General features: G+C 51.7%; 2 protein-coding genes across 13 annotated transcripts in view; one reads left to right on the top strand and one right to left on the bottom strand.

Annotated features, from left to right (window-relative positions):
- Positions 1 to 6,243: 6,243 nt before the first annotated feature.
- On the bottom strand, positions 6,244 to 18,175 carry LOC147584573 (uncharacterized). Of its 4 annotated transcripts, XM_086707495.1 has the most exons (5): positions 17,487 to 18,175; positions 16,637 to 16,743; positions 16,445 to 16,535; positions 7,222 to 7,687; positions 6,244 to 6,873 (listed from the first exon to the last, which is right to left on the bottom strand). In XM_086707495.1, exons 1-4 carry the CDS (start codon positions 17,521 to 17,523, stop codon positions 7,560 to 7,562), a joined length of 363 nt encoding a protein of 120 aa, XP_086563621.1. In that variant the 5' UTR covers positions 17,524 to 18,175; the 3' UTR covers positions 6,244 to 6,873; positions 7,222 to 7,559. The 4 variants fall into 4 exon arrangements, 2 of the variants coding, with proteins under 2 accessions (XP_086563621.1, XP_086563615.1); XM_086707489.1 differs by lacking the exon at positions 6,244 to 6,873 and having other exon boundaries at positions 6,884 to 7,791; positions 16,449 to 16,535; XR_015251425.1 differs by lacking the exons at positions 7,222 to 7,687; positions 16,637 to 16,743 and having other exon boundaries at positions 6,311 to 6,873.
- A 530-nt stretch (positions 18,176 to 18,705) lies between these two features.
- ZNF496 (zinc finger protein 496) overlaps positions 18,706 to 25,371 on the top strand; it is a 37,302-nt gene continuing 30,636 nt past the window's right edge. For 5 of the 9 annotated variants that reach the window (XM_086707453.1, XM_086707443.1, XM_086707437.1 and 2 more), the window contains exons 1-4: positions 19,426 to 19,544; positions 20,654 to 20,865; positions 21,264 to 21,643; positions 21,918 to 22,101. In XM_086707453.1, coding sequence (XP_086563579.1) covers positions 19,465 to 19,544; positions 20,654 to 20,865; positions 21,264 to 21,643; positions 21,918 to 22,101 — 856 coding nt within the window. In that variant the 5' untranslated portion in view covers positions 19,426 to 19,464. Of the gene's footprint in view, positions 18,914 to 19,415; positions 19,545 to 20,653; positions 20,866 to 21,216; positions 21,644 to 21,917; positions 22,102 to 25,371 lie in introns of those variants that run through there. The other 4 variants (XM_086707478.1, XM_086707455.1, XM_086707466.1 and 1 more) reach the window with 3 other exon arrangements.

Raw genomic sequence — 25,371 nt, 5'->3', positions numbered from 1 at the left:
CAGGCCTGTCTGATGGCAAGTATTTGGCTTGGCTTCTGGCCGGGAGAGGCTACTAAAAGTTCAACCCGGAGATTCCTTATAAAAGGTTCCAACAAAGCAGACTTTAAAAGATCCTCATGATCAATCTCTATTCTTGCTGAGCTTATGTAAATAATTAGGCCAGATTTGTTAAGACTGGATTTGTTCTACAAATGCATTGGTCTCAATTTTGCTATCTCTGGAAAGGGTGGGTTTTAGAGAGAACAACTATGTTTCAACAATGCACAGTTATGGATGTTAAATGCTAGTTATGATTGTCTTTAAATGTTTGTTGTTTGCCTAAACTAGACAACTTGAGGTAAACTTCAGAAAATTGTTACAGTATTTCATATATAGGCAATCTTCTGTGCTTGTTATTCTATGGGGATAATAATAAGACCCCATGGGCATATGATTATTTAAGCAACTGGACAGGATGGATCTCTAAATATGCAAACCATATCTTCCCTAAACCTGGTCTGACAGTTACCAGAAACCTACCCCTTTCAAAGACTTGGAGGTGGACTTTACAGGCATACAACCAAATAGAGGATTCAGTTTCAGGTATCACCCCATGGGTCCATCACTCCAGAGCTAAGAAGGCCAACTCAGAGGAACCTTCAACCTGGCAATATGATCCAGATCCAGTCAACCCGCTTAAACTGACCCTCAAAAAGACACTGGCCCCTGAGATCTCCAGCCCTGCTCCAGCCACTCCCCGGAAGCTGGCTGGCCTGCGCATGACAGAAGCTTGAGGAATCAACATGTGGACCAAGCCCAGGTGTTTGGATGCAACTCTGCCAGCCCTTGCCCCTTACTGGTGCCATAGCCCTGATCTTAATTCTTACTGTTGGGCTGATAGAGAATGCACCAACAAGCTGGACATGGGACAAAAGATGCATGCTGGGTCTCACATACCTCCTCTGAATGGGAGAATTATTAAGTATTGCCTTTATATTATGATAACCTATCTCAACCTCACAACTGCCGCTTACCCACTTTGCTGCCAGGATTGTTATATGACAATAAGGGGGTCAAGGGCGTTGAGCGCCTTCACCTCCCTTCACAAGATTGCTACAAGGGAAAAACACCCACTCTCTGTCAGCCACCCGGTGCCCCAAGGACTAAGTATTGGACCGTAGAGATAACCCTAAATGTCAGGAACCCATGTCACAACAAGGGCCTCCAGAGAGGGAAGCAAGATTGCTACACTTACCTTCCTCAGTGGGGGATCTCGGACTGGGGAGGGTTGCAAGACAGGGCCCTTCAAACAGTTATGAAGGATACCCAGGATAGGGTAATACAAGCCATAAAGGTGACCACTCCCCTGGCAGCCTACCAAGGTTTGAAACTTTCAGCCCTCAATCAGATGCTTACCAAGTCCCCACTCCAACATTGGACTAACACTACTCTACCAGTCCTCCATAAAACAGATAATCACACCCAAACCTTCTGGATGTGCTTCCCCTCAGCTGGAGGGCTTACTTAGCCACTCCTATCCCTTTGACCTGGGAAGCTCCTGAAAATCTCAAAACCAACACCTCTGTCTTAGTTGGAACCCTGGCCACTGGGGTCCGTCTCACAAATGTCGACAATCTAACCTGTACAGTCACTGAAGATAGGAATGGTACCTTTCAATGCGGAAGAAATATAACCTTAAATACAAATTCAACCCTGTGTTCACCCCCTGGGGTGTTCTATCTGTGTTCTGATTCAGCCTACCGATGCTTAGAGGCCAGTGGACTCAGATATGTTATTCCGTCTTCCTAACTCCAGAGATATCCATATACACTGAAGATCAGCTCCTAACAACCTTTAGCCCCACAGCCTGGGCTAAATGGGCAATCCTGCTTCCCATTCTGATAGCAGCAGGAATTGCGATTGGAATAGGGGATATAGGTTCATCCGTAGGATTATACCATAGACTATCTCAAGAGCTAAATGAAGACATGGAACAGGTGGCAGATTCTCTGGTAACCTTACAAAGCCAAATAAACTCTCTGGCAGCAGTGACCCTCCAAAATAGGCAAGCCCTCCACCTCCTCACTTCAGAAAAAGGAGGGACTTGCATCTTTCTGGGGGAGGAATGTTGTTATCACGTAAACCAGTCAGAAATAGTCACAATTAAGGTTAAGAAACTCAAGGAAAGAATTCAACTTAGAGAACAAGAGAGTATCAATCAATGGAAAGGATGGAATCTCACAGATTGGGCATCCTGGCTTCCTGCCCTGGTGGGGCCCTCGTCTCCATAATTTTACTTGTATCCATCGGCCCTTGTGTACTGAATGCCATGGTACATTTTATTGAAAACACTGTTCCTCGCCAAACTACTGAACATATCTTAGCCTTCCGAGAGTACCAAACTGTAAAACTGAAAGGTGATGCCTACTAAAAGTTTTTTTAAAAGACATCAAAGGGGGGGAATGTTGGAGAAGTGGATAAAGTACACCAAAGATGACTGATTGAGCTAAAACAAACTCTCTAGCTTAGGGACCCCTCCTCCGGGTTCTTCTTCCTTTGTTTGCTGCACATGCAAACCACCAACCACTCCCCACATACACAAATATAGAGGCTGATAACTATAAATTACCCTTCCCACTCACATTCAGGACTCAGATTTTTGGAGAAACAGTCTCCTATGAGCCTGCTGGTATTAAATAAATCTCCAATCCACCAAAGTCTCCAAGTGCCGCTTGGTTTTCCCACCAACATTCCAGTCATATTCCCTAACAGGAGAGGAGGAGGGTGGAGGAGGAAGGAGAAGAAAGGAAGAGGAGGGGGTGAGAGGGGGAAAGGAGAAGAGGAGGAGGAAGGAGGAGGAAAGAGAAGAAAGGAGAGTGAGAGAGGTGGAGAAGGGAAAGGGAGAGGATGAGGAGGGGGAGGAGGAGGAAGGAGAAGATAGGAAGAGGAGGAGGTGTGAGGGGGAGGAGGGGGAGGGAGGGGGAGAGGAGGAGGGGGAGGAGGAGGAAGAAGAAGAAAGGAAGAGGAGGGGATGGGGGGAGGAGGAGAAAGAGGAGGAAGGAATCGGTGGTCCAGGGGCCTGTGTATGAGGGTGCTGCAGCTGGTGGACCCGCGTGGACGTGAGGGTGTGGAGGGGTTTTGTGGAGGTTGGGGTGTGGTCTAAAAGTGGGACCGTGGGGCGCCTGGGTGGCGCAGTCGGTTAAGCGTCCGACTTCAGCCAGGTCACGATCTCGCGGTCCGTGAGTTCGAGCCCCGCGTCGGGCTCTGGGCTGATGGCTCAGAGCCTGGAGCCTGTTTCCGATTCTGTGTCTCCCTCTCTCTCTGTCCCTCCCCCGTTCATGCTCTGTCTCTCTCTGTCCCAAAAATAAATAAATGTTGAAAAAAAAAAAATTTAAAAGTGGGACCGTGGCTCAGGGACTCTGTGGCGCCTGGTGTGCCTCTCCTGGCCAGTTGCTGTGGACATTCAGGTTGGAGGAGCCGGGTCCCCTTCCCATATCATGGGGCTGACCACAGGCTGGAGGAATGGACAGTTTTGAACCCAAAGTTGCCTCAAGCCTCTTCTGGGCCCTCTCTGATAGTTACAGCAAAGTACAAGGGACCATTTTCCCTCCCGCTATACTCAAGTGTGCAGGGGATCCATTTGTGCAGGACTCCTCTGGGAGGAAATGCTTGCTCTTGTGATTTGTATTAAAAATAAATAAGTAAAACCGTGCAGGGCTCGTGGCCCTTCAAAGGTCACCCTTTCACCGAACGTGCGTGCCCCAGCCGATCCAGCTGTGGACATGACCTCTCCAAGGTGCCTGTGCTTCACCAGTGCCCCTGCAGCCTGGACCCACTAGCACAGTGGACTGCGCCCAGTCCCCCTGCATGTTGTCCTGTTTTCTAGGACGTGTGGTGTGCATTCGAGCACAGATGCCCCGATGCCCTGAACTCCTCAGGATAATCTCTGGCGAAGACTGCAGGAAAGGCACTCCTGGGCCACAGGCCAGGGAGGCAGGCACAGGCGGCTCTGGGGATCTCCCCTGGGAGGCAGTGTGCACAGAGCACTAATTTTTTTTTTCTTTTATAAAGTCTTTTTCAGTCTTCCAGCAAGTCACTTTAGTTTTAGAAGGGTGCAGGGTTCTATCAACAATAGCCAAAGTATGGAAAGAGCCCAAATGTCCATCAATGGATGAATGGATAAAGAAGACGTGGTGTGTGTGTGTGTGTGTGTGTGTGTGTGTGTGTGTGTGTATACAATGGAGTATTACTTGGCAATCAGAAAGAATTAAATCTTGCCATTTGCAACTATATGGATGGAACTGGAGGGTATTATGCTAAGTGAAATTAGTCAGTCAAAGAAAGGCAAAAATCATATGACTTCACTCATATGAGGACTCTAAAAGACAAAACAGATGAACATAAGGGAAGGAAAGCAAAAATAATATGAAACCAGGGAGGGGGACAAAACAGAAGAGACTTTTTTTTTAATTTTTTTTTTTAACATTTATTTATTTTTGAAACAGAGACAAAGCATGAACAGGGAAGGGTCAGAGAGAGGGAGACACAGAATCTGAAACAGGCTCCAGGCTCTGAGCTGTCAGCACAGAGCCCGATGTGGAGCTCGAACTCACGGACCATGAGATCATGACCTGAGCCGAAGTCGGCCGCTTAACCGACTGAGCCACCCAGGCGCCCCCAGAAGAGACTCTTAAATATGGAGAACAAACAGAGGGTTACTGGAGGGATTGTGGGAGGGGAGATGGGCTAAATGGGTAAGGGGCATTAAGAAATCTACTGAAATCATTGTTGCACTGTATGCTAACTAACTTGGATGTAAATTAAAAAAATAAATTAAATACAAATAAAAAAAAAAAAAAAGAAGATTGCAAGGTTGCTAATAAACCATCCAGCATTGTGCAGGGAGCTCTTACATTAAAGCCCACTCCACTACTGTGGGTACCAGCGTGCACATCTGCCTTCCCTTCTTCCCCAGCAAGGGGGTACAGCATTCCACGACTCCTAAATCCCAGGAGGAGGTTCTGCCAGAGAATGATGCTTCAGGCTTCATAGTCCCTCCCAGCCTGGGGAACTTGCATTTTGTTCCATATTAAAATACAATGGGGGGGGGGTGAAATGGGGGAATGTGGCCTAAAACTACAAATCTCCAGCTACAAAATAAGTAAGTCCTTGGGGATATATGCATTTTAAGAAATACTGATGGTATGGTGCTAAAATGTAGGTGGGAAGGCCCTCTCCCAGTACTTCCTATTGGGAAGGTTTGAGGAGGCATCAGGAATCAGCATTTTCATTTTCATTATACAGGATACCAGTGTCTCAAAAACAAAAACAAAAACAAAAAAACTCAGGGTCTCATATGGTTACTGTCTTTCACACTTTTTTAAAAACATTCTGGTGTGTTTTTTTTTTTTAAGTTTATTTATTTATTTTGAGAGAGTACACAGGTAGGGGAGGGGCAGAGAGAAAGAGAGAATCCCAAGCAGACCCCTACTGTCAGTAGCGTCAGTACTGTCAGCAGAGCCCAGTGTGGGGGCTCAAACTCATGAACCCCTGAGATCATGACAAAGTCAGACGCATAACAACTGAGACACCCAGGAGCCCCCCTTTCATGCTTTCTTAAATGGAAAGCCAAAGAAACACATTTAACATTGCATTTGTATGTATGTGTAAAAGAAGAACAAATTTCAGAGAATACCCTGACACAGAGTTCTATCATCAGCACTGTGCTTGTCCTAAAAGTTGAAACACACAAGAAAATTCCTTACATTTTCTTCCCTCCACAGTCCTGCTTCTTTTTGCTGTTCTGAATAAAACCCAGACTCCTCTAACTCCTCTTTCAAATGTATATTTGCCTGGCTTTTTAAATGCGTATTCCACCTTAACTGTGGTTGCTTGAGATTGGGTTTCAAAATGGGTACCTCAATAGCTTTTCCAAAGTACTTTGTGTGTTTTCTTTTGAGGACTTCCCCAGATGGGCAGGCGATCCCCAAACTATTTCTGGTGGGGAGATGTCTCCTTTTCTTCTCTGAAACAATCCATGAAATTGCGGAGATAAGAACAGTGGTGAAGTAACCAGTGATTTCTGGCTGCTGGACGCTCCCCTCATTCTTCCTTCTTGCAGAGTTTGAAAAAACAAAAACCCTATCTCAGAAATACCATAGTCTTATTTCCAAAACTAGGGCAATGACATCTAATCTCCACTAGTTTTTTCAGTTAAAAAATATATATATATGTGTGTGTATATATATATATATATATATATACACACACACATATATATACACACACATATATATACATATATATATATATATATATATATGTATATATATATATATATAACAGTAACACTGGCGTTGACCCGCTACTGTAAGCCACGCACAACTCATAAAGGAAACACCAGTCTAAGACCAGTTGGGAGGATTTGTTGCGAGGCTCCACGTGTAGAGAAAGGCTCTTCGACATTCAGCGGGCCGGCAGTACCCGCCCCTCCCCCCCGCCAAACTCATGGATCCTTCCAAAAGTCCCCCAGTAAGAAGGAAGATTCCAAAAAGTCTTAGTACAGGGTTTGGGGACGTTTCTGGAAGAGGAACGAAAGGGAAAGCCGCATTGCCTCCAAATCAAATAGAACCCGGTGAGGAGTTGCAGTAAATGGAGACGTAAGTTCATACCCGGAGGCGATCCCCCTCTGGCGGTGGTTCTGCACTCATGAGTTTACTAACTTTTCACTCGCGAGGGTGCTGCATCTGCTGGGCGCGCACCTGCCGCCGCGCACGAGCCCGCGCATGAGCCCCGCTTCCGCTCTAGCTGTTACTGCTTTAATTCGTCGTCAACCGTAGGTGGGAACAATCCAGACGCGGGGGGCAGTCTAGCTTCCTTTTCAAAGGACATGTCCTAGGACAATTATTCGCTGTTAACGTTTGTTTATTTATTTTTTACATTTATTTATTTTTGAGAGAGAGAGAGAGCGCACAAGTGGTGGAGGGGCAGAGAGAGAAAGAGACACAGAATCTGAATCCAAAGCAGGTTCCAGGCTGAGAGCCTTCAGCGCAGAGCCCAGGCGGGGCTCGAACTCACAAACTGAGATCATGACCTGAGCCAAAGTCAACGCTTAACCGACTGAGCCACCCAGGCGCCCCGCTGTTAACATTTATTTAAACAACCTCCCGCCCTAGAAATGGCAGGACTGAAATGGTTCCTTTCGGGTTTCAAACACCCGCCCGACCATCTGGATATAAATACCGGATCCCGAAGCCTCTCCCTCTCATCTGTCCGGGGTGGTGGGCAGGAGCTGCTGACACTCCCAATTCTGCCCGTTGAAGGGCGCGAGAGCCTGAGCGAGCCCTTCTTACCAAAGCTGGTGACTGATGACGACAGACGGTGGCGGGAGGCTGCAGGGTCCAGCCATGTGCCGGAGTCACCCGCGCGGGCCCCACAGACTTGGCGGGTGCTCCCACCTCCCGGACCCTTGCCTTCCCAGACAAGGTGCACCGACCCTGCCCTGGGCCAGCCCACCCGGTGTTCCGCAGCAGAGGCCCTGGAAAGTCAGAGAGGCGCGTGGCCTTGCGCCAAAGTGCTGACTACAGGAGACTCCCAGAGCCCCGGAGGGGGCCACCGGCTTTGATGGGGGTGGTGGAGAATACGAGGAACTCCGCGAGGCCAGACGTCCAATTGGAGAGGGCACAGGAGAAGGTCATAGCAGGTCCAGCTGGAAACCGGGGAAAGGTTCTGGAATTCTAGACAGACCAGGAAGCGGTCCCATAAAATAGCCCGGAAATTGAAATTTTCGTCCCCAGAAATTCCTCGAATGCCCTTGGGGGGAGAGGGGGAGATCCTTAACTTTTCTAGGCCTCAGTTTCAACAATTCAGATGTTTGATACTTGGATAATGTATAAGCATTTATCATAGTATTAACTGTTAGTAAAAGTAGCAAATTAAAAAAAAAAATAACTTTTTAAAAGAAATATTAAACAGTCGGAGTAAATAATAACTGGTTATGAGACATGCAGGTCTGTGTGTGTGTGAAAGAGAGATGCCAAGGATACGAGTAATTTGGGTTTTTTTTTTTATGTTTTTATTTATTTCTGAGAGAGACAGAGCATGAGCAGGGGAGGGGCAGAGAGAGGAGACAAATCGAAAGCAGACTCCAGGCTCTGAGCTGTCACCACAGAACCCGACCTGGGGCTCATCATGACCTGAGCTGAAGTTCAAGTGAAAGTTGAAGCTGGCCACCCAACCCACTGAATCACCTAGGCATCCCAGGATACAAGTAAATTCTAACCTTCCACATGAGAATTTGTAAAGTAAGAAACATTTAAACTACCTACTTCCAGAGCTGGAAACCTGGATCATGGAAGCCATACAGGAAGGCAGCCCTTCACATCTAGTTACACGTGGTGCACCTGTCCCATTTGTTAAGACCCACTAGTGTCCCTCCTGCCACGGCTGGGGAGTCCCCGTGAAGGCCAGTGGTGTGATCAGATCTGGGACCTACCTACCTCACAGGTTTAGAATTCTAGCTCTTATTCTGGGTAAGATTTAGGAGACAGACCTTCCCAATTTCCAAAGCTCACAATGCAGGCTTTAATATGCTCTTTCTCAAGCAAAATATTACTACAAGCTGAAGAGTTTTTGGTTCCCAGACATCCCACAGATCTGGGAGAGAACTTTTACCTGACACTGTCTTTCCACAACCTGTTGGTGGCTGAGGCATACAAGGGCCCTCTTCAGTGAATGCTGGATTCAGTAACCATTATGGAGCAGAGGTCTTTCCAGCCTTCAATTCCTGTACTGACAATTATCTACTTTCTTGCCATGCCAGAGAGCCAGCAACCCACACTTCTCTTTCCAGGGCTTTGCCAAAATGCTAACTGAAGTCTGATACCTGTCAAGATCCTCTTAGCCTTATGAGAACCCTTCATCAACACCCCGTTATATTAAAAGACCCATTACAGCTTGTGCCAGTGTTTAAAGAAAAAAAAAATGACACTTGTTAAAACACCGTAAGGCAATCTATTCAAGGGACTATTGGGATACATGTAGGGAGGCAGTCGGGTCTTGCAGTGGGGCAGAGAAATTGGACTCCACTCTGAATACAACAAGGAAAAGTGGGAATTTATAGCCAAGGAGCATGGTGGGAGTGAGCGGATAGAAAATTACTAAGAGGAAACATTAGGAGCAAAGGGGGATTCTGGCTAAGCCAACATGACCTAAAGGGACTCCTGCAGAAGGCAAGCCAGGGTGATCTGACAGCACCTGAAGGATATCTGATCAGGCATCTCCAGGGCCACCAGACTCAGCAGGATAGTTGTTAAAACTGGACAGTACAGATGAACATGGACCCCCAAAGCCAGGTCTAAGTTGAAAAAATGCTCAGGGAAGCCTGAGAGGAGTTGGGTCGGGGGGAAAATCTTTGCCTACAACAGCCCATCCTTCTTCTAGCAACATGGAATAGATATTATCAGCATGATTCATGAGGCATGTGCCTTCTCTAGAATGCAGGCAAAAAGAAGCATGAGAAACACCGACCGGCAGTGATACCCACCGTGTGTGAGCCTGGTGGTTGCCTGGTGGTTGTGGACGTCTGACCTCACCTCCAGGTTTGTCATGTGGTTCTACCCAAACAGCAAGTGTTTTCAAGACCCTTCACCTTTGTGTTAGCCTCCCAGGTACCCTTCCCTCCTACGTTTCAGCTCAGGTCATGATCTCAAGGTTCGTGGGTTTGGGCCCCGTGTCAGGTTCTGTGCTGACAGCTCAGAGCCTGGAGCCTGCTTCAGGTTCTGTGTCTTCCTCTCTCTCTGCCCCTCCCCCCTAACGTTCTCTCGTTCTCTCTCTCTCTCAAAAGTAAAGAAACAAAAAAATTTAGGGGTGCCTGGGTGGCTCAGTCGGTTAGGCATCTGAATTCGGTTCAGGTCATGATCTCATGATTCGTGAGTTCTACCCCTGCACTGGGCTCTGTGTGGGCAGCTCAGAGCCTGGAGCCTGCTTCAGATTCTGTCTCCCTCTCTCTCTGCCCCTCCCCTGTTTGGACTCCATCTTTTTCACTTGGAAATGAATAAACTTTAAAAAATAACAATAATAAATTGGGTGCCCTGAAACAGCAAGAGTCCTGGAGGCCAGCCTGAAATCAAGGCACCAGCCAGGCCATGCTATGAACGGAGGGATAGTTCCTTGTCTTCTCACTTCTGGTGATTACCAACAATCGATGCTGTTCCTCGCCTTGTAAACACATCACTCCAACCTCTGCCCCTGGTGTCACATGGCTTTCTTTCTGTGTGTCTGTCTTCACATGGCCTTACTTACTTTTTTCCTAACACTTTTTTAACTTTTTTTTTTTTGACAGAGGGACAAAGAGACAGAGTGTGAGCGGGGGAGGGGCAGAGAGAAATGGAGATACAGATTTGGAAGCAGGCTCCAGGCTCTGAGCTGTCAGAACAGAGCCCGATGTAGGGCTCAAACCCACAAACTGTGAGATCATGACCTGAGCTGAAGTCGGACGCTTAACCGAGAGCCACCCAGGCACCCCTTTAAGACTTTATTTTTAAGTAATTTCTACACCTGACATGGGGCTTGAATGCACAATCTTGAGATCAAGAGTTATGTGCTCTACCGACTGAGCCAGCCAGGCACCCAACATGGCCTACTTACAAGGCATCATGACATTTCGGGCTCACTCTAGTTCAATATAACTGTGTGAACTTGATTACATCTTTGAAGACCCTATTTCCAAATAAGGTCACATTCACAGGAATCAAGGGTTACAACTTAAACATATCTTGCTGGGGGACACATTTCCACCCATTCTACCCTGTTTCACCCCTACCTGCACACTAAGCACATTGAGCATGAGGGAATGGGGTGGAGAGAGGCTGGCAAAGTGGAGGGGCCTCTAGAGTATCAGGAAATTCCCGAAATACTTGGAGTACAGAATTCATGTCTGGGGCAAAAATATGTAGATGGATCCAGGTGTTTAACAGCAGAAGAGTAAACTGGTACACACTGAAATGTCAAACTTGAAAACAGTTGAAAGGTTCCCATGCAACTAATGGCAGAGGATGAATTAGAAGGACCTATTCAGGGGCACCTGGGCGGCTCAGTTCATGACCTCAAGGTTCGTGGTTTCGAGCCCTGCATCAGGCTCTGTGCTGACAGTGTGGAGCCTGCTCGGGTTTCTCTCTCTGTATTTCTCTCTCAAAATAAACTTTTCAGTATCTCTGGCTGTGTGCTGGAGAACTTATATAAAATAATTTGTGTCTGATCCCTGTGAGGCAGGAGTAGAATCACCAGCTCTTGCATGGAGAAACTTATCTATGCCTCCCAGCAGTTAAATAATTACAGGGCAAGGAGGCAGATACTGGACTTCTGTGTGCCTGGGACTGAGAGAAAATACCCAAGGTAAGGACACCAGGGTTATAGAACTTAAACTATAGCCCTGAACCTCAGGGTTCAGGCTGTATAAAGATAGAGGGAACAGGACAGGGTCTGTGCTCTGAGAGGAGATCAGGACACACACGTGGTGGGATGCATCGGAATGTGGGATCCAGCATGCAGTGAGCCCTTCTTTTCTGCTGGACAGACTTCAAACTCTTTATGTGGTGTTTAGGGCTCAGGCTTCCTGGGACTCCAGTGAGCATGATGATAAATGCAGGTGGTAAGCCTAGCAGATGCCAAATGTAACCTGTGTAATGTATCTTTTCTTCTTTCTCCTTCTCTTTCTATCTCTCTCTTTCACACACAACGTAATATGGGCTCCTTGACCAGTTTCCTCTCCCTGAGCCTCAGTGGCCATCAGGACTTGAGCATGCAGAAAGGAAGGTCAGAAAGCACAAATACACATAAATGGAAACATCCAAAGAACTGCAGTGACCGGTGTTTACCTGCTCAAAAAGTCAAAACCTGTCTAGGAGGAAAAGCATGAAGATCAGTGAGGACTAAGAAGCAGACAGGCAGGGACACCTGGGGGGCTTAGTCGGTTAACCATCTGACTTCGTCTCAGGTCATGATCTTGAGGCTTGTGGGTTTGAGCCCCGCATCAGGCTCTGTGCTGACAGCTCTGAGCCTGGAGCCTGCTTTGGATTCTGTGTCTCCTTCTCTCTGCCCTTCCCCCACTCACACTCTCTCAAAAATGAATAAACATTAAAAGAAAAAAAATTTTTTAAAAAAAGAAAGAAGCAGATGGGCAGGGAAGACAGACGCACCAGAGAAGCTATGTGTCCCCAGGAAACACGGACTCACAGGTCCCCAGGGTCTTACAGCGGCTGGGAAATGCCACAGTGCACCTGTCTCAGTGTAACTTACTTCCTTACCTGAGACGTCCCAGATCTACTTGCTATACTTAGCTGTGACTCCACCGTTAAGCAATCCTCTTCTCCTAAGAGCCCAGGACCCTTAGCTACCCCCACTCTCCTGAGCCCACCTCTAAATGGCATCCACACTGCAGTGTCCCTGATACCCTTCTCTTCCTCCTTCCTTCAGCTGGAACCAAACCTTACAAAAGACTTTTCTCTTCCCCCTTTTTTTTGTCTTTTATTTTATTATATGAAATTTATTGTCAAATTAGTTTCCATACAACACCCAGTGCTCATCCCAAAAGATGCCCTTTTCAATGCCCATCACCTACTCTCTTCCCCTTTTTTATCAAGCCTCACTCTAGCCTCCTCTGGGCATCATCCCTCAAGACACAAGCCCAGAAATCTGGTTGTTTCTGCTAATCTGAATTTGTCAAACTACAGGCTGGCTCCTGGTGACCTGGCTATGTTGGCATTAACATCCCGAGGCTCACAAACAGCTCCCAAAAGCTAATGTTTGAGGTCTCATTTTTTTTTTTTTTTTACATTTATTCATTTTTGAGAGACAGAGCGTGAGTGGGGGAGGGGCAGAGAGAGATTGGGAGACACAGAATCCAAAGCAGGTTCCAGGCTCTGAGCTGTCAGCACAGAGCCCGATGCTGGGCTCGAACTCATAAACCATGAGATCATGATCTGAGCCAAAGTGGATGGTTAACCGACAGAGCCACCCAGGCACCCCATGAGAGTTCTATTTCTAACAAGCTTCCAGGGAATGTGGATGTGGCTGGTGTAGGACCACATGGGAGGCAGCATACATGCCTGTATTTGTTACAGGTCTACAAGCATATTTTGTGCAATCGTGACCCGAACCCCAAGGGAAGGCATAATTGTTGCCTTTCTTTTTCTTTATTTTCAATGTTATTTATTTGGGGGAGAGGGGAGAGAGAGAGAGAGAGAGAGAGAGGCAGGGGAGAGAGACAGGGACTGTGAGATCATGACCTGAGGCGAACTTAACTGGCTGAGCCCCCCCGGGTGCCCGTAAGTGTTGCCCTTCTGTGTGCAGACTCTGGGTTTTTAGGAGAGCCGTATACATCACACTTCACTGTGCACAGTTTACTTCCTGCGTTTGGCAACATCTGTCAAGTCTTTTGCTATATCCCATTAGCTGTCCCAGTCTGCAACACAAGCATGAAATACCAAGTCCTCCCTGCTCTCAGGCATCCACACCCTCCTTCTCCTCCCTGTCAGCAGTGGGGTGGGGTGGGGGGGGCGGTTCTCCAAAGACAGGGACCAATAGCATTTGCGTTGGGGTGGGGGGTGGGGAGAATGAAAACAGAGAGACGGATTTAGGATATGTATGGATTTAGGATATGTCGGGTATGTACACAGAGAGACATTTAGGGTATGTATGTATAAAGATATTTAGGAGATATATTAGATAGAGAGCACGCACACACGAATGGGGGAGAAGGGGAGAGGGAGAGGGAAAAGTGAGAGAGAATCCCAGGCAGTCTCCACACCCAGCACGGGCCCTCGAGGCAGCTGGATCCCAGGACCCTGGAATCCTGACCTGAGCTGAAATCAAGAGTGGGCAGCCCAAAGGACAGGGACACCCAGGGGCCCCAGGGCAGAGAAAGAGATTTAACATATGTATACATGTAGAGAGCTATTTAGGATAAGTGTACAGATTGACAGATTTAGAGATAAGGGATTGGCTCTGGAGCCTCTGGAGGCTGGATGAGGTTCAACCACATTATGGAGGGAGACTAACCAGGTTTACTCAAAGCTTCCTGATTTCAAGGTTAATCTCATCTAGAAATACCTTCACAGCAAATGTAAACCAGTGTTTGATCAAAATCTGGGCACCTTGGCCCAGCCAAGTGGACACATAAAATATACCATCACACCCTGCTTCTCATCTTACTGGACAGTGTCCACCATGGACTCCCAGACAGCCACACATTCTCACTCTGTCACCAGAGGCCACCTTCCCTATCCTCCTCCCTTCGCAGCTCCCCTGGGCCCTGGACCCCAGCCCCCTCCCTGCTGCTGGAGATTGCTCCCACACAGCCCCTGGCTCCTGCCCAGCCCCTCTACCCAGTCCTAGGAGGGTGTTAGTTCCTCATGAGGTGTGATCTGCCAGCAGCAATTACCCCATTCCTCAGTCACCTATGGGGGATTCCAAGGCTCAGCACTGCCCAATTTCCCTCCACCTCAGGGCAGCTGCTCCCCCTCCTCCTCCCTCCCTTTCTCTCCTCCAGCCCCTCCCCTCCTCCCCCTCCTCTTCACCTTCTCCCTTTCCTCCTCCCCCTCCCCTTCCTCCTCTTCCCCCCTCCCTTTCCTCTTCTCCCTTCTCCCCTCTCCCTTTCTTCCTCCTCTCCTCCCTCCTCCCCCTCCTCCTCCCCTTCCTCCTCCTTCCTCTCTCCTCCTCCATTCCTTCCACTCCTTCCTTTCCTTCTCCTCCCCCCTCCCTTCCTCCTCCCCCTCCTCCTCCCTTTCCTTCTCTCCCTCCTCTCTCTCCTCTTTCCCCTCCCTTCTTCCTCCCCCTCCTCCTCCCCTTCTCCCTTTCCTTCTCTCCCTCCTCCCTCTCCTTCTTCCCCTCCCTCCTCCTCCCCCTCCTCCTCCCCTCCTTCCTCCTTCCCCTCCATCTCCTCCCCTCCTCCCTTTCCTCCTCCCCCTCCTCCTCCCCTTCTCCCTTCTCCCTCTCCTCCTTCCCTTCCCTCCTCCTCCTCCCCTCCCTCCTCCTTCCTTTCTCCTCCCCCATTTCCTCCCCTCCCTCCTCCTTCCCCTCTCCTCCTCCATCTCCTCCCCTCCTCCCTTTCCTCCTCCTCCCCCTCCTCCTTCCCCTCCCTTCTTCCTTCTCTCCCTCCTCCCTTTCCTTCTCTCCCTCCTCCCTCTCCTCCTTCCCCTCCCTTCTTCCTCCCCCACCTTCTCCCCTTCTCCCTTTCCTCCTCCCCCTCCCCCTCTCCTCCTTCCCCTCCCCCTCTCCTCCTTCCCCTCTCCTCCTCCATCTCCTCCCCTCCCTCCTCCTTCCCCTCTCCTCCTCCATCTCCTCCCCCTCCCTTTCCTCCTCCCCCTCCTCCTCCCTTTCCTACTCCTCCCTTTCTTCCTCTCTTCCTCCCTTTCCTGCTCCCCTCCACCTCTCCTCCTACTCCTCCCCCTTCCTCCCTCTCCTCCTCCCTCCCCCCTCCTCTTCCCCTCCCTTCCTCTCCCTCCCTCTCCCCCTCCCCCTCTGCATCTCCCCACTCTCTTCCTGATCTGGAAGCTGCCCTGGCCCAGTTCTGCCTGCTCTTCCCAGAGGCAGCATCTGCACCCACCCATACTTGTCCATCCCAGGGTCACTGCTGTTGTGATTCCACATTTCCACCTCCAGCCTCCATGTTCTCCCCCAAGGGTCATCACTACTTGTCTCTTGGGCATTTCAGACCCAGCAAGTCCAAAATTCCACAACTGCCTCCCAAGCCCTTTCCAGAAACCTGCTTCACTGTTTCCTGGACAAACCCTTCAGTTGCCCAGTTCAGGCCCAAACCACACCGTTCCTCATTCCTCTAACATCCACAGCACATCAGGGGGATCCCAGCCACAGCTTGCCAGATCAACTATCTGCTGCCTCTTTCCCCTGCGGCTTCTAACTCAGCCCCTGCTCTCTGTGTCCTCCAATGTGTTGCATACAATGATCACAGTAGGAAAGTCCCATCAGGCCATGCCCCTTCCTGAAAACTTCTGAAGGTAAAATCCAGTCACTCTGTTCCAGCTCCTTGTTCTCTCACCATGCGTGCACAGAGGGAAAAAAACTCCTGCTTCACAGCCTTTGCATGCAGTTCTCTCTGCTGCAATGCTCTTCCCCACACACCTCTGTTCTGCTTGTTCAGAGCACCTGTTGAAACTTCCACACTCTCTCTGTTCAAATGTCACCTCATGGAGGTCCTTCTAGACTGCCCTGGCAGGCTCCTCCTTACCTGGGTTTTATTTTATTTTGTTTCATTTTATTTTATTTTTATTTTCATGGCATCTATCACCAATAGTGTTATATCACAGAGGCATTTATTTATTATCTGATTTCCCTTCAAGTTTCCAGAAACCAGGATTTTCCATCCACCACAAGGATGGAAGAACTAGTGGCAGATGGAAAGTATTTCAATCAATCAGCAACAGTAACATAAATGGAATAAACATACACACTGATGCAAGATGGCCAATGGTCCTTGAGCAGAGTCTATGTGCAGGGTTCATACCATGGTGCTTCACGCTGTGGTCCCCGACACAGTCCTGTATGGTGCAGAAAAAAAAAAAAAAAAAAGACATTTCCATGGCTTCCAGGCCTATGCACCTACCTGCTCACTCTCTGACACCCCACTCCTTTAGCTCACCGTGGTGACGGTGGCCTCCACGGGGGACCCTGTTCTCACCCCTGCTGGAGCTTGACTGACTCTCTCAGATATCACAGTCACGATGGAGCCTTGACACTGCTCCACTTCTGCAACACGGATCCAACATAGCAGCCACGTTACTGATTGCACCAAGTGCTTGCCTGCACCCTACCCCCACGAGCTGGTTGTGTGCATGGATGTGCCTGAGTGCTGGAAGTGCCTAGTAGGTGCTCAGTAAGTTTGCTAAATGCCTGAACGATCCCAAACACGCACCCAACGAGGTAGACAGCTTTATCTGTTTCCTGGATGAAGAAACTGAGGCATAGAAAGGTTAAGCATGCCTGAGATCACCTGGTCAGGAACTGATGAAGCAGGATTTACCCCAGAGGCTGGCTCTAACCCTGGGGCTGAGTGAAATGTAGAGTGAGGGCATATTCTAAGCTGTGAAGGGCAGACAGGTGACAGGGAGGTGTCAGTTTGGGGGAGGGAAATGGAGTAGGCAGCAGGGAATGATCTGATGCTGTACACAGTCATCTCTAGGCTCTGCATTTTATCTGCCGCAGGGCCACTGGCCCTAGGCAGAATTGTGAGCACAGATTCCCAGCACTCCACAGCAGCATCTCCAGCCAGTCACAGGGCTAGGAGCTCCAGCAGAGGGTGTGGGCATGACCACCTCAACCCAAACTACCTGGGCTAGCCTTGGTCCAGGCCAAGCTGCTGGCTGGTGCTTCTGAAATTGAGTGTGCCTGATTCCTGCTAACCATGAGTCCAGGGAAAACCTGAAGGGGGTGGCTGCACATAAGATACCTGGGTGGCCGTGCATGTATCTGTCATTTGCGGGAACACTCACTGTTCACAAAGAACTTCACTGCTTCACTTTGGTGCATCTCCTGTTAAAGTCGAATCCAGGTATTTGACAAATGGCGGATCCCAGTAACTGCACTAGTCAGGAGTGATGATTTGCAGTCTATAGGAAACAAGAGGTGCCCAGGCCCTGAAGTGCGAAAAACACAGCTAAGGGATCCAGGTTCTCCTCAGTCCATCCACTTTCTACCCATTTGTTCTGCCAGGCCACTTTCTTCAGGGGAACTGATTTCATTTCTGCTTGGCCTTCAAACAGGATCTGAGGCAAATGGGTTCTGTGTCGTCAGGCGCCGCTCTGGTAGATGGAACCTTTTCTTTGCCTTCTCTTCTGTGGGAAAGTCCAACTTCGGTGTGGAGCAGATGATGCAGAGGGCTGGTGGGAATCGGGTCTGCTCAGGGATCCTGGACATGCCTTCTCCCAGGCTCCAGAGCCTGGAAGATTAGGGATGGGTGCAGGAAGACCCCTTTGAGCCACCAGACTATGTTCAGCATAGGGTAGTGGCAAGTGGCCCTGTCTGGGGGTCCGGCGGCCCTGATTCCTGCTCGCCCCTCACTGTTACCTGACTTCAAATACCCTTCGCCTCTCTCCCCAGCACAGTATGCACATCTAGCCGTACCCTCCGCTGAAGCGAGGAATGAGCTTCCCGATCAGCCACTCGTGGCCGGGATTCCCCACCAGCCACTCGTGGCCGGGATTCCCCACAGCCCCTTTGCGCATCCCCCAGGGTTGTCCTAATGCTCAGAAGGGCCTTAGCAGGCAGCCCTATCTCAAACTGTGAATCATCCCTGGAAAGCGCGGGCTGCATTGGGCTGCGACGGGGAGGAGGGGTCTCCGTCTCTGCAGCCCTGGCGTCCCCGGCGGCCGCGAGCTGGGCGTGAGGGAGGGGTTCCGGCTGCAGGGGGGTTGGGTCGGGAGGGTCCCAGGCGGACTCCGGGAATGCAGTGGCCCAGGGCGCGCGGGAGAGTCCTCCTTCCGCTGCCCCCTCCCAGTTCCAACATTCCGGCGCGGCTCCGGGATCGGGATCGGCCCTTCCCGGCGTCCCCGGGCCCCCGGCCAGCCCCCGGCCCGCCCCCAGGCGCGTCCCCAGCGCAACACCGGGGTGGTCCAGGCCGCAGCCGCGCGGTGGGCCCCACAACGCCCCCGGCCGGACGCCCGTGTCCCGGCGGGCGCGCGCGGGCGCGCGCGCGGAGCGGGGCGGGGCGCGCGGGCCGGGCCCGGCCGGGGGGTGTCGGATGTCACCCCCCGCGCACACCTCGACCACTGAGATGCGGAGACCTCCCCAGTCCTAGAGCGGAGCAGGAAGTGTCCCAGGGGAGGGAGCCGGAGGGCTCCGGCCTTTCCTTTCCTGCGCGTCCGGCGGGCTCCGCGGCGGCCAGGCTAGCGCGGCCCGCCAAAGGGGACGCGCCGCGGCGGTGAGTGCGGCCCGGGGCTCGGCGGGGCCCGCGCGCTCTGCCCGGTGCCTTCCCGAGCGCCCTGGCCTCCCCGCGCCCTGCTCCCGGCCCCGGCCTCCCCGCGCCCCGCTCCCGGCCTCCGCGCGCGCCCCGGCCTCCCCGCTCCCGGCCCCGGCCTCCCCGCGCCCCCGCCTCCTAGCCCGCAGCCCCGTCCTCCGCCTCCGCCCTGACCTCCCGCGCGCTCCCCGCTACCGGCCCCTCAAGCCCGGGCCTCCCCGCCTGCAGTCGCGGTCTCTCCGCGCGCCCGGGTCTCCCCGCTCGCAGCCCAGGTCTCTCCGCGCGCCCCGGCCTCCCCACGCGCCCGGGTCTCCCCGCCCGCAGCCCAGGTCTCTCCGCGCCAGGGACTCCGCGGGCGGGGCTGTAAGGCTGCACGAATGCTGTTTTGCAGGCGCCTCCATTTGCTGCACTAGTTCAGCCGCGTTTTCGTGCATGAGCGGGAGACGGGGGCTCGACCAGCCAAGGAGAGAGTCCCTCGGCCTCAGGAAGGACGCCCGGGAGGCCGGGCTGGAAGGATGAGGAGCTGCTGCCGGAGACTTCCGCAGCAGCAGGAGGGATTGGAGTTAGACTCGGGGAAGGAGGTCCGGGCTGCAAGGTGAGGAGCCTGGAGCGGGTTACGCTGGAGGCGCGCCTGGGGTAGGCGGGGAACGAGGACAGCCTGCCTCTCTGTCTGGCCTAGCGTGCCCTCCTCCTTCCTTTCTGCTGATGGGGCTCTGTCCTCCGAGAGCTGCTACAGGCATGCCCCGCCCCCTCCGGGAAGGCCCCCGGGACTTAAGTTAGCTCATTCATCAGGCATCCTTCTGCGCCGCCTGCGTGCCAGGTGCCAGGTCCCGGGGTGGCAAAGGCAGACCCGGCTGTCTGCTTAGGATGATCCGCACAGACCCCGAGCGGGATGCCCCGCTGCGAACAGAGTGTAGAAGGTGGGGCCCGAGCCCCCGCCCAAGCCTAGGGGCAGGTCTGAGAAACATAGAGGCCCGGCAGGTGTGCGCTGGCTGAACTCAGGGAACGTGGGGGCAGGTGGAGGAGAGATTGTATTCCAGGTGCTGGAGGCGGGAGGACACCCAGACACACTTGGAATACTTTGGTGTCATTCTGTATTGGTTTCTATGTTGCAGAGCAAGGGGGTCCAGAGACTGGAGTGTTTCTGATTGCCACTCAGTGGCCTTTGTTCTCTCTCCTGGCCTCACTGGTCTTCCTGTGAAATGGGAGTGAGCTGGAGCCTTATGCAGACTGGAGTCCAAGGCCCTCATGTTTCCCCATTCGCCCTTCCCTTGAGTCCCACAGTGCAGAGTCAGGGTTACTGCTCCCTGATGTCGCCCTGTGTGTGTTCACTGGGGAGGTGCAGGTGTGACTGCGCCAGAGTGCCCCCACCTCACTTCTGACGGAGGAAGGGCCGTGAGCAGTACACGGTTGCCTTCATCATGGTTTGAAGAGGACAAGGGGGTGGGGTAGAGGCTCGATGGAAGGCCAGTGCATCTTTAAACACATCCTAAAGTTTGCCATCCAGACTTGGGGGCAAGTTGGGTGGAGGCTGATCTGAAAGCACTGATGTTTTTACATACGTAGTTACCTTCTGCTCTACACTCAGGATGTACCTACCTCTTTTGACTCTTCCCATCTTATGCATGGGCATCATCTGGGCGGTGTGCTTTATCCCCCTGGATTCTGCTGGGTGCCATTAATTCTTGCTCTGTGTGAGTCCAGATCCAGCACCGATGGCTGGCCCTGGGCACCAGCATGGCTGATTTCTGGTCCCGGATCCTCTTTGAAGGCTCCTCCCAGGCACCCCAGGCATGTCTGTGTCTTTCCAGCTCCTTTTGTAAAGGTTTCAAGGGCAAGAACGGGGACTTTGGCTGCGAAGCCTCAAGATAGCGGCCTATTCACTTGTCCTGTCCAGGAGGACCTGGCCACGGAAGGTACCACAGAGTCTCAATTCAATCTCTGCCCTGCATGTGGCCCTGTCGGGCTCCTTGGATGCCTGAAATGCCCGTGATGTGTTGATATGCTAGCGCTTCTCTCCCAGATCCTCCGCCTCATTTGGCTGCCCCGTTAGGGAAATCCTGTCATGATGCTCTTGTGTTGGGGGGGGGGGGGTCTTCCCTATCTCCCCTTGTGCAAGGGCCAGCCACAGTGACCCTTGTCCCATGTCCAAGGACTTGTCCCACGGGCTGGTCTCTGCGGGTTTTGTCACTTTCCCCATCACTGCCCCCCAAAAACTGCCACAGGAGACCAGAACATTGAAGCCAGTGATTTCTGTTTGGAAATAGGGTCGTCCTCTGCTGCTGACCCCCATCAAATCCCATCATGCCCACAGCCCTGTGTCCCCGAGTCTTGGCTCCAAAAGAAAGCGAGGAGCCCAGGAAAATGAGGAGCCCACCAGGAGAGAACCCTAGCCCCCAGGGCGAGCTTCCCAGCCCCGAGTCCTCCCGCCGCCTCTTCCGCCGTTTTCGCTACCAGGAGGCGGCGGGCCCCCGGGAGGCCCTGCGCCGCCTCTGGGACCTGTGTCAGGGCTGGCTGAGGCCCGACAGACACACCAAGGAACAGATCCTGGAGCGACTGGTGCTGGAGCAGTTCCTGGCCATCCTGCCCCGTGAGATCCAGGGCTGGGTGCGGGCCCAGGAGCCCGAGAGTGGTGATCAGGCTGTGGCGGCCGTGGAGGCGCTGGAGCGGGAGCCTGGGCGGCCCTGGCAGTGGGTGAGCAGTGGGACACAGCGGGGCTGGGCAGCACTGGTGGGGAGGGTGCCTTGGGGCCCCTGGCTGCGGAGAAGTTCTGTGTAGAGCCCCACACTTCAGCAAGGCTCACACTGGAGTTTGGTTTCCCAAGAAAGCAGGTTCCATTCCTTGAGGGTCCTGCTTTGGGGCATGGTTCTGTCCTATGCAGGGCCCTGGCGGAGCCTATGGCGGTCACTGTGCAGATGGTCAGCAGGACCTCTCCACCTCGCCCTGAGCACCCTCTCTGTGATTGCAGCTCAAGCACTGTGAAGACCCCGTGGTGATTGATGATGGCGAAGGCCCTCCAGACCGAGAGCCGGAGCGGCTGCCGGCAGAAGCCCAGAGCGACCTTGCAAAGAGCCAGGACAGCCAGCCCACGGCCGTAGCACAGGGCCCTGGGCTCCCGAGCAGAACCCCAGGCCAGCCCGGTGGGGATCCAGGTACTCAGTGGGGTTACCCCTCCCTGTGCCTCTGGCTCTGGACTTGGGTTTTTCTTGCTCATCCCCTGAAGAGCCGTGAACTGTTTCCATGGTCTGGGTCCTTCTCTAGAGCAATTCAGTCAGGATCTCCTGAGGATGTGTGCCCCCTTCACTGTGGTAAATCCACACAGAGCGACGAGGGCTGTGGGTGGGTGTCTGAGGCCGCACCATCTCCTCTTCTTGAGGGTGCATCTCCAGACTTGGTTGGTTTGGGGAGACGCCTGTGTGGGTGGCTGAGCACAGCCACATCTTGTGTCTCCGAACCTCCTTCCCCAGCGAAGAAATAGCTGCTCTCCGGATTTGTTAGGAAGCTGCAAAGAAATTTACAAGTGCTTCAGAGGGAACAGGGTGGGTTTTTCAGGCCTGAATGTCGCCTGGACCTATTTGGCTATCTGTACAAAGAGTGCCAGTGGTGGCTTGAGGCAGGTGGCTTTGACTCTTCTAGCTATGACTGAGAGCACTCTCCAAGTCCTGGTTTCCTGGCCCACCCTTTGGGGATAATCATCACCCATATGGGTCTTTTGAGAATTAAAGGACTTTACCCACAGAATGCTGAGAGCAGAGACCCTGAGCCCTTCTTGACTTTTGGTCGCGGTAACCACCATGGGAAGTTGTGGTTGAGGGGAGTGACCCCTGTGGGGTGCAGGTTGGTGTGGGCAGACTCCCCACGTTGTACTGTAGTTACACATGCCATAGGAAGCCGGGAGTGCACTCCTGTGACTCACAGAAGTGATCCTTTATAAGCTTTTCAGTTAAAAAAAAAAAAACATATTAAGTTTCTTTTTGGGTGGAATTAATCTGACTTTAGTACAGATGTCCAGGCACGCTGGCCTTGTGTTAGTTTGCTAGGGATTGCTTGGCAAAGCATCGTACCGGGCAGGCCCAACAATGCAGGTTTACATCCTCAGAGTTCTGCGGGATAGATGTTCTAAACCAAGGTGCAGGCAGGCTCGCTTTCCCGTGAGCTCCTTCCTTGGCTTGTTGATCACTGTGGTCTCCCTGCATCTCCAAACGGTTGTCCTAATCTCTATTTATAAGGACACGAGTCGTTGGAGCAGGGCCCACCCTTGTGACCTCACGTTAACTCATTACCTCTTGAGAGATCTCTCTAAATGCAGTCATATTCTGAGGTACTAGGATTGGGACACAACTCAGCCCAGAACATATTCTCCCAGATAAACCTTGTGTGTGCACACAGCCTGGGTCGTGTCCTGGGAGGGTCTTCAGGAGGGCGGATAGGAGATCCAGGTGCTGCACCAGCCCAGGCAGGTGAGCCAGGTGCTGCAAGGGGCTTTGGGTCAGATAGGTCAGCTCCAGTATTTCCCCGGACAACAGTAAATGGACAGAGTAGGCATGATGCGAGTAAGTTATCAGGAAGACCTTAAAATTCATCATTGACTTGTGGGGATGAGCCTCCAGTAGCAGCTATACAGTTCCTATGTTGTTTTTTTTTTTTGTTTGTTTTTGTTTTCCTAAGTTTATTTATTTATTTAGAGAGTGAGAATGGGATAGCATGAGCAGGGGAGGGGCAGAGAGAGGGTGAGAGAGAGAATGCCAGACAGCCTCAGCACAGTCAGCACGGAGCTTGACTCAGAGCTTAAACTCCCAACCGTGAGCTCATGACCTGAGCAGAAATCCAGAGTTTGACACTTGACCACCTGAGCCACCCAGGCGCCCCAGTGTAGTTGCTAATCTTGAAGGTCTTCCTCAAAAGCTAGATTTTGTTTGGAGACAGAGCTCTGCAGAGGGATGTGCATAGTGTCCCTGCACTCATTTCTTCTGGGGACATGTAAGGCAGGGCTGTAGTCCCTCCCTCAGAAGGCAGCAGGTAAGAGAGCATATTAAATCACCCCCTACTCCAATCCTGAGCTTCCACAGCTGGGGCAGCCAGACATCACCACAGGATAAACTGGCACAGGTGTCTTGCCTGTGCCATGACGAAAGCTTCGTGTCCCAGGTCCGAAAGGTGAGGGACACTGGCTTCCAGTGTTAGCTTTGGCAGTGATTTAACACGTGACCTAGGGTCAGCCTCTGGGATTTCCTCTCAACCAGGAGATGGTAGTACAGCTTTCCAAGTCTCACTCTGTAAAAGGAGCATATTGTTTTTTTAAAGTTTACTTATTTTTCGGAGAGAGAGAATCCCAAGCAGGCTCCACACCATCAGTGCGGAGCCCGATGTGAGGCTCAAACTCACAAACTGCGAGATCGTGACCCGAGCCAAAATCGAGAGTTGGAGACTTAATCGACTAAGCCACCCAGATGCCCCAAAAGGAGCGCATTCTAAAACACAGCTCGGGTTCACACAGCAACTCCCTGCCAGGTACGTGGCTCCCCCCGCCCCCCACCGGCTAGCAGAAGCCTGAGGCAGGCAATAAGTCCCAGCCAGAGGAGGGACGTCATAGGAGAATATAGCAGAGGTCCCAGCAGCTCAAGTTGAGGGCAGGTGAGATGACTCTAATCGCACACTTTGCACTTTCATGTGACAGTAGCTCTTCCAAGAGTACCTCACAGCTGCTTCCTCATGCAGCTTTGCAATTTATGAACTTAAAAATCTATAGATGATAGTGGAGTCTACAATCATGTTCATTACTAGCAGCTCTTACTGGCACCACAGCCCCGTAGAGCTTTAACCTTTATTTTCCCCCATATCGCGGTTGAAGCTGAGATCCCTGAACCCATGGAAAGTTGCAGAGCTACCTGATGGCAGCATACAGTTATCCTGATGAGCTGAGTAAATACACAGATTTGCTAACCTACTGTATTGTCCACCTGAAACTAATATAACGCTGTATGTGTACTATACTGGAATTAAAATTTAAAAAAATAAAATAATAGTGGCACCTGGGTAGCTCAGTCAGCTGAGCATCTGACTCTTGATTTCAGTTCAGGTCATGATCGCAGGGTCATGGGTTTGAGCCCCATGTTGGGCTCTACACTGAGCATGGAGCCTCCTTGGGATTTTCTCTGTCTCCTCTGCCCCTCCCTGCTCATACTCTTTCTCTTAAAAAAAAAATTAAAAAACGGGCACCTGGGTGGCTCAGTCAGTTAGGCGTCTGACTCCGACTCAGGTCATGATTTCATGGTTTGTGACTTCAAGCCCTGCATTGGGCTCTGTGCTGACCGCTCAGAACCTGGAGCCTGGTTTGGATTTTGTGTCTCCCCCTCTCTCTGCCCCTCCCCCGCTCATTCTCTCTCTCTTTCTCTCTCTCTCTCTCTCTCTCTCACCCTCTC

The sequence above is a fragment of the Puma concolor genome, chromosome A1 (assembly GCF_028749965.1).
Source record: "Puma concolor isolate L17-30 chromosome A1, mPumCon1.1.hap2, whole genome shotgun sequence".
In the NCBI taxonomy this organism is placed as follows: Eukaryota; Metazoa; Chordata; class Mammalia; order Carnivora; family Felidae; genus Puma; species Puma concolor.
Note: the sequence above shows the minus strand (reverse complement) of the source record. Positions and strands in the feature narration are given on the sequence as shown.

Excerpts from the sequence above, each read along its gene's own strand:
- LOC147584573 (XM_086707489.1), bottom strand. The coding sequence starts at position 17,523 with ATGCACCAAAGTGAAGCAGTGAAGTTCTTTGTGAACA. Across the intron at positions 16,744-17,486 it reads AGTGAAGTTCTTTGTGAACA|AAGTGGAGCAGTGTCAAGGC; the intron begins GTGAGTGTTCCC and ends TCCGTGTTGCAG. Across the intron at positions 7,792-16,448 it reads CCATTGGCCATCTTGCATCA|GGCATTCGAGGAATTTCTGG; the intron begins GTGTGTATGTTT and ends TCTCCCCCCAAG.